Source organism: Crocodylus porosus, unplaced genomic scaffold (assembly GCF_001723895.1).
Source record: "Crocodylus porosus isolate Cpor-Errol unplaced genomic scaffold, CroPor_comp1, whole genome shotgun sequence".
Taxonomy (NCBI): Eukaryota; Metazoa; Chordata; order Crocodylia; family Crocodylidae; genus Crocodylus; species Crocodylus porosus.
Window position 1 is genome coordinate 99,183,400 of NW_017728906.1, and position 13,268 is coordinate 99,196,667.

Consider the following 13,268-nt stretch of genomic DNA (forward strand, 5'->3'; position numbering starts at 1 on the left):
CCCTCGAGGCCGGGCGGCGCGCATGCGCTGGGGCGGTCGCAGGTCTCCCTATCAGTTCCGCAAGGCCGAGCAGCGCGCATGCGCAAAACTGGCCCGGGCTCTGCCTGCCACCGGTATTCCCCGAGGCCGGCCTCCGCGCATGCGCTAGTGGCCGCGCAGCTGCCCTTCCCCCAAGCGCCCTGCCTCGGAGCGCAGCCCCGATCCGCTTCGGGTCTTTCCGACCACAGCGAGGAGTGGCGCGTGGTGCATTGTGGGGCGGCGCGCAGGAGAGTCGCCGCCGCTGCCGCTGCCTCGGGGCCGCCATCTTGTCTCCGTGCGGACTCGCCGCCGCTTTCGAGGTCCCCTCCTCCTCCTCCTCCTCCCCGGCGGCGCGGGCGGGCGGAAGCCGGGGAGCAGCGAGGCAACCCGGCCCGACCCGGCTTGGCGGATCCGCGCGGCGCCCCGCGCCTGCCTGGGCAGCCGCTAGCGACGCGGGGGGGCCGCCCCGCCATGGGCCGGTCCCGCAGCCGCAGCTCGTCGCGCTCCAAGCACGCCAAGGCCTCCAAACACAACAAGAAGAACCGCAGTCGCTCGCGGTCGCGCTCGCGGGACAAGGAGCGGGCGCGCAAGCGCTCCAAGTCGCGGGAGAGTAAGCGCAACCGGCGCGCCCGTGAATCCCGCTCGCGCTCCCGCTCCAACACGGCGCCCTCCTCCCGCCGCGAGCGGGACCGCGACCGGGAGCGCGAGCGGGACCGGGAGCGCGAGCGGGAACGCGCCTCCTCGCCCCCCGACCGCATAGATATCTTCGGCCGCACCGTCAGCAAGCGCAGCAGCCTGGACGAAAAGCAGAAGCGCGAGGAGGAGGAGAAGAAGGCCGAGTTCGAGCGGCAGCGCAAAATGTGAGCGTGTGTCCTACCCCTCCTCTCCTCCCCCCTGCGTCCGCCTCTGTCTCCGCCACGAATCTCCCGCCGCGCAGGGGAGGGGGGAGCCCGGGCCTTCCCACCGCCCTCCACCCTCTCCCCGGCTCTGGTGGGGTTGGGAACGGGTGGGGAGTGCTGTCCAGCCCCGCAGCGGCCCCCTGGTCTCCGCACTGCAGCGAGAGGAGGAGGCAGAAGGTCCTGGGAGCTCCTGGCCTCACTTGGCTTGGGATGGCTGTAGGGTGAAGAGCGCTGCCTCCTTTCCTGGCCTCCTTAGGGCAGGGCTTCAGACACTGTAGGTGTTTTAAGGCCAGCGGTTTTGTTATGGAGGTAGGTGGGTATAGATGTACAGAGATAATTACATAAATGCATGTTTTGGGAGGCAACAGCAAGGGATCCCTGGTGATGGTTGGGATCTATGGTCAGGCCCAGGCTGGTGTATTAAGGCCACCCCATCTTCCTCTTTGCTCTGTAGATATACAGGTATAGATACAGAAATAGAAATACACAGACATATATCTACAGAACAAAGAGGACGGTGGGGTGGCCTTAAGACCTAGGCCTGACCACAGCTCCCAACCATCACCTGGGATCCCCTGCTGTTGCCTCCCAAAAAATATATCTATTGTTTCTATCTATATATTTTGGGAGGCAACAGCAGGGGATCCTGGGTAATGGTTGGGATCCATGGTCAGGCATAGGCCATCCCGTTTTCCTCCTTGGTATGTGATTCACATCTGTGTAATTATCTCTGTATGTTCTGGGAGGCAACAGCAGGGGATCCCTGGAGATGGTTGCTGTCTGTAGTCAGACCTAAGGCAGTGTCTTAATATCACCCCATCTTCTTCTTTGCTAGGTATAGGTATGTTTAGGTATAGATAGAAATACATAAATGCATATTTGTTGAAGCAACAGCAGGGGATCCTGGTGATGGTTGGGATCCATGGTAAGGCCTCAGCCAGTGTCTTAAGGCCACCCCACCTTCCTCCTTGCTATGTAGATATATAGCTATAGATATATAGGTAGAAATATGTAAATGTATGTTCTGGGAGGCAATCCCAGCAGGTTGAGATCCATGGTAAGGCCTAGCTAGGCCTCTCCTGCCAGCATGTGGTCCTGAAGGAAAACTCTTGACGCAGCGGTTAGCAACATCTTGGGGCTGAGTGCCTAAAACACCCGCAACCTCAACTTGTAAGATGTTGGTGTGCCAGGAGTGAATGGTGGGGGAGCTCTGAGGGGCTTGATCCTTGTTGTGGCCCTGCTGTCTGCCCCAAGGCACATGTGCCAAGCAAAGTGCTTTTGCATGCCATGCTCTGGCACCCAGGCTAGAGGCTGTCTACCCCTGCCCTGAGGTTTCAAATAGGGTTGTTGGTTGTAGCTACGTTGGTCTAAGGACATAGGCAGACAAAAATCTTTGAGTGGATGGGAAGTCTTTTATTAAACCAACTAAATAATTGGAAAAATCTTTCTAACCATTTAGTTCCTCTAATAAAAGGTTTCAAATAGGAATCTGTAGTATTGAAAATGTTCTGGCCTGTTGTGGTCTCTGTTCTTTGCAATAGAAGAATTTCTTGATTTATTTTTCCAAATTGTGTGGGAGGGGGATCTGATTCTCATATTCTTAGGTGTATGGATTCATAGATTAAAATGGCAGCTAGTCTTGTTCGTGGTACTGCAAGAGCAAACTGGCTGCTTTGGCTCACTTCAGGCTACTGTATAGCAAGGAGGTAAGTGGACCTGGGGAGATTTTTGGAAGCTGTGGTCTTTCTGTTTCTGCTTTCAGTTCTGCTCTGCTCTTTGGGATTGCTCTTGTCCCTTCCCAACTAAACTGTTCAGTAGCGATGGCATTAGATTTGCAGGGTAACCCAACACATGCATTTGAAAATGAACTATTTTGGTCACTGGTTCTGACTTTTTTTTACTTATTTAATTCAAAAGAATCAGGATGAGCGTTTCAGAGAACCTACTCTTTTTGTGTGACAGAATCCAGTTTTGATTAATTTTAAATGTTCTGCCTCTTATTTTTTTGGTTCCCTTTTGTCCTTTTAAATGAGTTGTAAATGCAGTCACCAGCTTTCTCAGATTTGGATACTATGAGACTATCCAGTAACTTGTGAAAGAATTTGTACTACATGGTCAGTGAGAAGTAATAAATCAATCTCAGACTAAATCTATTTTTTGAGAGGCATAAAGAATACTAAAGGAAAATGAAAAAACAGGATATTTATATAAAGAACTTCAGTAAATTTGTTGCCAATAAATATTTTGATTAAAACTGTAACAAGCCTTCAACAAGTCTTCTTTCTGTTTCCCTGAATAATGCACAACTCTAGTCTCTTAACATGTGATTTAAGTTTTTTTAAATACATTTTGTTACTCCATGAAGGCAAAGAGTAACAAATGCAAAACAGTCATGGTGAAAGTTGATCCAAGTAGCAGTAGCACAGTAAAATACAATCTTTCACAAAAATGTATTAGGCCTACAAAGCTTCAGCATTTTCAAAGTGCATCAGGTTTCAAAGGACCCATTAGTTATGTGGGTTTTTTAAAGGCATAACCCAAATTCTTCTTTTGTAGTAGGAAATATTCCCTTTGGATCTAGTAATGTCACAAGCTGTATTACATTTGAATTTTTTTTCTTGTAATAGTTGCACCAAGCATGGCCTCTGTATTTGACACTGGGTTTTACTTACCAAATGAACTGGCTGTATGTAATTATAGAATGGTTTTATTCCTGAGTCTGCTTCTACCAAACTTTGTACCGGATACTGAGAGAGGGTTTTTTTCCCCCCTATATGTACTTCCTTTCTGTGTTAGCTTTGGAATTAATATGAACACTTTTATTCAGTGAGCTTGCTATATATGAAAGCATTTACCTTCTTTTATCCTTCATAAAATGTTGTAATACTTATAGGCTCTAAAGCATGCTTGTTCCAGTTTACTGACTTCCTTATGTCTCTGGAAGCTAATAATTAACAAAGGATATTAAATTTGTATCTACATGCAGGTATCATGAACTCAACATAAACATACATAGGCCTGATCCTACATTTCTTGCAAAACTGGAACTGCCATTGACTTGAAGGGTTAAACCTCCTTGTCAGTTATACTTAAAGATTTATTACAGAACTTTTGTTAATAAATTTCTTGCATTTATTTGTGAAAAACATGTTGTCTTTAAACCACATTGAACTTTTCTGTGTTTTTTTTTTTTTTAACATTCCTTGGAAAACTACCCTTTTCTGAATATTTATGTATCGCTGTAATACAGTGATCCAAATATCTATGGATAAAGCAAAGTGGTGCACATCCCTGTTCTAATTATGAATTTAAATATTTTTGTGGGAGAGGGGGAGAGGAGGCAAGACCTTTACAGGTGCAGTGTTTATTTAAGAGGATATTCACATTTTGTTGATACATGAACATCTCATTTTTAAATGATAAATTTCCTGACACTTTGTTTAGAATTCAGTTAAATTTTCATCTGAGTTTACCTTTACTCAAGTGACTGAACATGAGACAAATGTGACCACCAACTTCATGCAGAAATAAACTTCAGTAGATTCATATACCAGGTGTCAATTTGTTTCTCAATTTAGTAGTTACAAGACAGTCATCACTAAATAAAAACTATGCAAATTAAAATATTAACTTATCTTCTACTGTATTATAGAAGTTTTAAAAAAATACTCCCCATCATGGTGATACAGGAACCTTTTTGCCAATACTGGAGAGAAAGTATAGTATGTTTGCAAGTATAGCAAGTGTCTCTTTAGAGCAAGGAGGGGGTAAAGAAACTTTTAATGGGGGCTCTTCTAAAAAGGGTCATAAGATCTGTTGGTGTCCACTTGAAGAGAGATCATTGGTTTAAGGTTTTGCCAAAAAGAGACCACTTTTGCCTCAGAACAGTGAAAATCTAAATGGACTATTAGAGAGCTAAAGCTATAGTTCTAAAGAGTCGGCAATTCATGTTCTAAAATGTAAATTTGATGTTCTGTTTTTAAAGAGATGGCATGTAAATCCATAAAACTTTGGAGCCATCATTTCCATGTTACAAACATGTTATTGACATGAGTGTATTCTCTCTAGTGTCTTACCAAATTTGTTACATCTTTACCTCATTTAAAATCATTTCATGTGTTGCATATTGGGGAATAAAAACCTCTGGTGTTTTTTTCCTTAATATAATTAGAGGGGTTTTTTGTTGTTTTTTTTAAAGAGAAATGCAGTGAACCATACTTGAATTTCTTTCTTTCATTTTCTGAAAATGACAGGAAATAAAACCAGTTTCATTCTAAACAGGATCTTATCAGGGCTGATGCATGAAGATTTTTTTTTAACTGTTGTAGTATTTAACCATTGTAGTATTGTAGTGTCTTGAATGCTAAAACCAAGTTTAATTACAGCACTTGAGTTTAAACTGAAAAGTGGAATATGTGTGTGAAAAATAAGACATGATAATCCTTACGTGAATATGGTTTAAAGCACAGTTTATGGAATAGTCTCATTTTACGTAATGACCATCCTGTTAGTATATGAATATTTTTCACAAGTAGGCCTGATATTGCAAGTGTGAACTCCCTTCCTATTACGATAGGAAGTGTTTGAGAGAGCTTGACCCATTGTGGTTAAGATGGTGTGAAAAGTACATTTTATGTTTAACCCTTAAAGATTCTAACCAACTAAAGAAAGAGCTGTAAATGTAACCAAAATCAGTGTTTAATAATTGATGTGTTTTGAATAATAATGATTTACATAAAGAGCTGCAATTTTTATATGGTTGAAAACTATTATTAGAACCTTGTTGTTTAGTCAGGAATTCCCATTACAAATCTGTTTTTTACTGTAATTATTGGAGACCAGTTTGATACCTTTGTGGAAATGTTAAGGGAAGATTTTATTGCTTTGTATAACAGAAAATAAAATGTTCTGAACTTTTAGAAGGGGAGGGCTGCCCTAGTTCATAGTTTCATTAATGCCAAAACATAGCTAGCATTGAAAGTTGGAATGATGAGTGCCATATCAAGTAATATCACAACCTCATCATAATTGCTGGTTTCTTATGTATAACATTTTGAGGTCTGTCATACATGGGATGGTGGTAGGATGTTGGTGGGCCCACTCAGTTATTACCAGGCTTGCTTTTTCCAAACCCAAAACAAAGACTCTTTCTGTGGGACAAGCTACGCGTATGAACTCTAAGCATTTAAATATATATCCCCCAATGTAATATATTTAGTTAAGTCTTTAAATTCAGTGATGTACAATTTAAATTCAGTTCAATTGAATTAGTTTTAGAATAGCCAAATTAGTATTTCCTTATCTGTTTCCTTGTAGCCGCCAACAAGAAATTGAAGAGAAACTCATAGAGGAAGAAACTGCACGAAGAGTGGAAGAACTTGTGGCTAAGCGCGTAGAGGAAGAGTTGGAGAAACGGAAAGATGAGATTGAGCGAGAAGTTCTTCGCAGGGTGGAGGAGGCTAAGCGCATCATGGAAAAGCAGTTGCTCGAAGAACTCGAGCGACAGCGACAAGCTGAACTTGCTGCACAAAAAGCCAGAGAGGTAACGCTCGGTCGTTTGGAAAGTAGAGACAGTCCATGGCAAAACTTTCAGTGTCGGTTTGTGCTTCCTGTTCGGTTCAGAAAGAGATGGAATACAGAAAATCTAATTCCCTTCTCGTGTAAAGTTGCATTGCTGAGAAACTTAATTTCTAGCTTATTCAGAGGAGCTCACTGATACTAAAAACAGTTACTCTTCTAAAACCTGTACAAGGATACTTGAATTTTTAATGGAACTGACTACATATTTGAGAATTGTTTGAAACTTTTGCCATGGCTGCAGGATTTATCAACAGTCCTTTTTCTTTTTGGGGAGAAGGGTTTTAAAATCTGTAATTATGTATCCTTCATTTGTTTTGTTTTGTTTACTTAGACTGTAAGAGGCTTTTGCCTTCAGTCAGGAAAAGAGCAGGGTCCAGCACTGAGCTGCAGTACCTGTCTTTTAACAAATAGGTTTTCTTATTCTCCCTTCAAAACAGACATTCTCCTTGAGCATACATTGGACTAATTCCAGTACTTTGAGCATAAGCCCATCAACTGTCTTCACCATGGACCTATATCAAAATCATTGCGTCCACTCTTAATAACAACTAACAACTCCTTTTTTTCCCTTGAAGTTATAAAAGAGCAGGTTGCCCTTTGTCTGAAGTCAAGCTGAACATGTGACTTGTTCTTTTCTTTTCTTTTTTTTTTTTTAATCAGCAGCTGGAGCAGAAGCTGAAAATGTCTTTCTGTGAGACAGTAATTTGCTACTGAGGGCTTTGATGCTTGTCTGCACCATCATTCCAGGATCTGAAAATTTAAAGTCAAATTTGTAAACCTTTAAAAAAACATGTAATTAAATAGCACTGAGCATAAAATAACTTTTCTCACTCTCCAACTCATTGGTATCATGAGTAACTTGATTAATTTACAACAAGAAAGCTGCAAGTATTTATGCTTTCCCCTGCAGGCTAAATATGACCTGTTTGTTTGCCAGTATATCTTTGAGATAAAAGTTAATTGCTGGCATATAATTGATATGCAGAATACTGAATCCCATTTATTTGAAAACTGAGTTTCTCTTTTTTAAAAACAAAAATGAAAGAAACCATTTCAGATTCTGACAATTAAGCTCAGGAAATGCTTTTATGTATGGTGGATTTCAGCTGACAGCAATTGCCCCTGACAAAAAATAGGTTTTTAAAGAAAATGGTCAGGTCTGATGTGGAGTTGTCTCCATCAGTGCTTTACTATACAGAATAAACTTCTATTCCTGGAGTGAAGTGTGCTGTCTAGTAGCTGGTTACTAGTCATAGTAAGAAGTTTTCTCTTCACATGCTTGCTTTGTTTCATGTTAACTTTTTTTTTTACACAGACATAAACCTCTGGCTGATATAAATCTCCCAAATATTAAAATAATTTGGATATTTATTATGTGAACTGAAACACTTAAAAAACCTTCACGCAGTCTTCATATTTATGATCTGCATCATAAAGATTCATAAAATTCACCAAGGAAGCAACAATTTATAAGGCTTTATTTCCTGAAGTTGCCTTGCCTGGACTCTTGAATTCCAAGTTCAGATTGTAGATGACAGTTTAAGCTGTCTTAAAAATCGTCAAAACATTGAATGTTGAAATCCATTTTCCCCATGAAAGAAGCCCTTAGCTCCATGAAGTATGGATTACCATTTGTATTTTTCACTAACAGTAAATGTATTTTTCTTATTAATTGTTTGCCTTAGGAATGATTTACATATTTTTGTTCCTTCTTACCATAAACATCTGCATTCCTCAGCTCAGCCTTCCTTGTATGTTGTTTCTTTATAAATGGTTGAGCTGCTGATGCAGGTATTGCCAAGCTAACAGTACAAATCATTTTAAAGAGGAAGCTGGCGCGTATGGCAGCCGAGGAGCACACTCTGCAGGACACTGGACAAGACAGTAAATATTCAACTTTTAATGCTGATTAAAGGAGTATAGGTAAAGAATACGTAGGTATACTTAATTGGTGAGACAAACTATTCGCTTTATTTATATTTTATATATTACTTTTTAATTTGGTAAATACTATCCAGTTTTTGTAGTTGTCCTTGTTGATTTGTGTGATATTAAAATACTAGTAATAAATTGTCAGGATTCTGTGATTAGGGAGGGTTTAGTTGGTTGCTGTTTGGACTGGGAGGGATGATTTAAATTTAGTGTTAGAGACCAGTTTTAGTGGCTGCACATCTTACAGTTTGTGAGACAAAATGGGTGGCTATAAAGCTGCCCCTTTAAGTCAGTTCACAAAAGATTTCTGAGGAAGTTTAGTGAACATGCATGAATGAGTATTTTACTTTCCTAACATCTTACCCTGTCCTCCCGTTTAGGAGGAAGAACGTGCAAAGCGTGAGGAACTAGAACGAATACTAGAAGAGAATAATCGAAAAATTGCAGAAGCACAAGCTAAGCTGGTACGTAGAAATGGAGCTTATGTAGTATAGATGTGTACCAGTTCCTTTCCTGGATGCACCAATTAGTAAAAACCAAGCTATTCTAGGATCTGATCCTGCCTGTCCCCATGGAAGTTGATGGCAGTGCACCTTTGACTTCAGCATGGGGCAGATTGAACCATTAATAACAACTACAGCCTGAAACCATGTAAATACAGAATTAAAGGACACATTTTTATGTTTTATGTTACCTTTGAAATTTAAAGCATTTAACCCTATCTCTCACATGAAGCTATATTATTATTTTATCTCTTAGACGTTGAATCAGAATTCAGTTTTAGAAATATACAATTTATTTTTATGGCTACCTGCATACTATTGTGTGTTCTGATGGGTGATTTTTTTCTCCTAAGGTTGTAAAGTATGTTAAAATTTGTTTGATGTAAATAAAATTTGGATGGGCAGGTGCTGGGGTGGATTGTCATTCCTGAATGCAAATACAAACCCCTGTGGACACTGGGCTTTTTCCTGAGCAGTTTTCCTTTGGTTTAGCTTTAACTGATGCCTAATCATTTTAAGCTAAGCTGAAGAAGCCTACTTTAAGATGAAACAAATCCCTGTACAGGTGTTCACACCTAGCTACCAAAATCACATACTTGCTTAATCCAAAGCAACCCTTTCATATAGGTAAGGTATCTATTAAAATTGGCTTTTGGAACTACACCTGCTCTAGAATCTCACTGTCAGGTTTTACAGACATATTGTCTTGTTTCCTGTATCTTTCGTTGCGTGGGGCGGGTGCAAAACAAAGAAGGCATCATTAAGAGAAAATATACACCATTTAATAAAAACAGAAGGATTAAATTTAAAGAACTTTTTTCAGATCTTTCGGTTAGTAAATTGTATCCCCTTATAAAAACAGGAAGCTAAGTTTACACGTTATTCCACTGAATTTCTTGCGTATGTTGTGGGTGTGAAGCATAAAGAGTTATGTATCGGATTTAAAAAGAAATCATATGAAAACTTGAGAGGGTGGATGCCTTTTCCTTAATTCCTCAAAAACAAACAAGTGTTAGGAAAATGTTTGTTTATGGGCAGTGTTTATGCTTCTGTCCATACTTTAATACTAGAAAAATAAGTGTTTATGTCAATACTGATGTGTATAAATAAGACCTGTAAGGTGTTGGCTGAAGAGCACTGCGTTCAAGATTTTGATATGCACATTAGCTTTCAAATCTGTGAAGCAAAGTTGTTGGCATCAAAGCTAGAATAGATATGAAATAGTCTTATTCTGTTAACTAGTGTGTATATATATATATATATATATATATAAAAAAACCACTGAAACCATGGGGCTTGGCAAGCTGAGTAAAGTGCAGAATTGGGCCCTGTAGTTGGTGGTTCAACAAGTAAAGTGTTGTAAATGAATATAGAGCTAGAAAAATATTGTGTATTGGCTTAAATTCTGCTGTTTTCATATTCAGGCTGAAGAACAATTGAAAATTGTTGAAGAACAAAGAAAGATTCACGAGGAGAGGATGAAACTAGAACAAGAGAGACAACGTCAGCAAAAGGAAGAGCAAAAAATGATCCTGGGCAAGGGAAAATCTAGGCCAAAACTGTCCTTTTCATTAAAGACCCAGGATTAAATTGCAACTCTGAACTCTTTAAAAGAAAAATGAACCAGAAAAACTTTGTATGGTAGCTTCATGTTGAAGTGTTTTTTTTTGTTTTGTTTTGTTTTTTCCCCTCCCCCTCCCTCCATTTTTTTTGGTCTTTTTTCCTTTTTTTGAAAGTCTGGAAAGTTAGCTTGTTCTAACAGGGGCTGTGCTCTGGAATTCTGAATTTTATTTTTTTTTTTACTTCCATTAAGTTAAATCCTTATCAGATCATTGTTGCCTTTTAGAGAGTAATCTGTTCTCATCCATTTTGGTTTTGTAATGGTGGTCTGAAAGACCTCAGGTCACTTTATAAATTGCAGATGATCTGATAAGTTTTTACTGACCCACTGAGCAGAGGTCCATTCTTATATCAGATGGAACTTAATGCTGGGTTTTGCTAGGTTTTTAATAAAAAAAAAAAAAAAAGTAAATTCCCAAGGTATTACTGGACTTCTGTGGTTTATTGTTAAATCAGTGTCCCATGATACTGTCCCACTGTTGCGCTTGATGTTCCTGATACAGGTAAGGAAACAGTTGGTCAATTCTACTATGAATATGTATATATAGAGAGAGTTCAGTATTGCCTCTAAGTTTGTTTTTATTACATTGACGACCTTCAACCAGCTTCCCCATTGTGTAAATAAACCAATTTGCTGAATAAAGTAAAGTCTTAAATTCATATGTTTAAGTAAATTTTTTTAGTATACTTTATAAACTACTATATAAGGATGACAATTCAGTTGCTGAATTTTAAGGATATAGTGGTATTTCACAAAAATGTTTTTTGTTCACAGAAAAATCTAACGCAAGATTTACACGTAGAATTAAAAATCCCTATTGTTGTGAATGTTTTAGATGGCTGTTGCTGTTTTCATGAATGTTGGTTTTATTCTAACAGACTTATTTCAGCTGTTGCATCATGTTTAGACAGCTGTTTGTCTGAGTGCAGGAAGCCAAATATTTCAATATCTAATTCCCTGGAGTTGGCCTCATTATATAGTATGTTGTATAAGTTAAGGTTATTGCCCAGTAATTAATCTGATAGATCTGGGAAGAAGAATGAGGATTGTTTTGTTTTACAGTTGGAAGGGCAAGCACACTTGAGGAAATCAAAAAACAGAAAATGGGAGTCAGTTTTAAATATATTATTTTGGCCACAAACCAACTATTATTCATATATGAGATAATCTTGAATGTCATCAATTATATGCGGGTTTTATTTTAACAAATGAAAATACACATTGAAAACCATATATAAATTCCCTTTTTGTATGCAATTTCCTCTGAAACTTCAACTACAGCAGCATGTCAACCTTTAAAATTCCATTTCCCTACTGGATTACAATGTCTAGTAAATAATTTTAAGTGAAGGTTCTTGATTAATTGACTGAGCATTTGACTGTTCTGGACAAAGGAGGAAAGAATTATTGATATTCCCAACTGATCTGTCCTGTTGTGACAAGTAAAATGTGATGGTAGGTTGAATGTATTGCTGTAACAATATGCAGCGTTCTTTGTGTGGAACTTGGAGTCAGGGCCAAGGTAACGCATCTTATTTTGTCCAGAGTGTCAATATAAATGTGAAGAGAGTAAAATATCTACAACAGTACTGTACTTAAATTTGTCTTATAAATTTTGTCTGACAAAAATGCTTGTTCAGTCAACACAAGAAATGAAGCCAAACTGTGTTCATGATCTATTGCAAGGATCAGGTTGTATTTAGAACTTAACTGATACCTGTATTTCCAAAATATAAAACATCCCTGTGTTCCCTTTATGCAAAACAAGCTATTAAAAGTCAATACCTAAACAGACATGCATTTTGTCTCTTCTCCTGTTCAAAACCCAGGAAACTATATCCTCACTCATGCAGACTACAGCTGTCAAACTGTTGGGCACTTTACTCCTCTCTACTAATTTGCTGTTGTTAAATGATGGTATATTAATACCTTGCATTCAAATTGTGTTGGCTTGTGTTTGCAGTTTGAGGAGTTGTCTTTGAACTTTAATTTTCAAGACTATCCTTTCTCTCTAGCAAAATACTGAACTTTTTAAAAGTTGAAATTACACCCCAATAACTCTCAGTTGTATTTGATGTAAATTTTCATAGCTTTATTAAATTCAGAAATTACACTTGCCAGCCAGCATTTCATACTCCACCCCCCCCCATATGGAAACGAGAAAGAAATATTATGTGTCACTGATCCTTCTCTTTTAAACGTGTGGTTGGGTGTGAGAGAGGTTTATAGACATCTTGTTAACTTAAGTTGCAGCTAAGAGTGGCAACCGTGAAGTTCCAAGACAGTTGAGACAAATTCTGGCAGTTCTTCCAGACTTTTTTTTCCTATTTGATACCTGTCACAAGAAATTCCCAAAACTGCCTCTTCTGCTTGATACACGGTGTCTGTCTGACCAGATACCACTTTTACGTACAAACCTGGGGATGCTTGAGGAAAAAAAAAAGACCAAGTACATATTGGGTTAAGTTGCATTGACTGTATTTGCTGAAGCTGCTATTATAAGCTACAACTTGTTATCCTTTTGGGATGGGGGGTTACATTTTAACATCTTCAGCCTTTGCTTTTAGCTTAAATATCAGTCTATTTAATTGGAGGGGGCAGTTTGGTTGCTATCTATATGGAACAAAAGCTGTCAATACATGCATCTATCATACAATCAGCTTTTTCATCTAATAATAAGGAGGCTTTTATTTCTCTTACCACTGCCATTGAGAT

At 39.2% G+C, this 13,268-nt stretch overlaps 1 protein-coding gene across 1 annotated transcript; it reads left to right on the top strand.

Annotated features, from left to right (window-relative positions):
- Window positions 1–259: 259 nt before the first annotated feature.
- On the top strand, window positions 260–12,347 carry ARGLU1 (arginine and glutamate rich 1). The gene is made up of 4 exons (XM_019529676.1): window positions 260–878; window positions 6,234–6,459; window positions 8,810–8,893; window positions 10,357–12,347. Exons 1-4 carry the CDS (start codon window positions 490–492, stop codon window positions 10,519–10,521), a joined length of 864 nt encoding a protein of 287 aa, XP_019385221.1. The 5' UTR covers window positions 260–489; the 3' UTR covers window positions 10,522–12,347.
- Window positions 12,348–13,268: the final 921 nt, after the last annotated feature.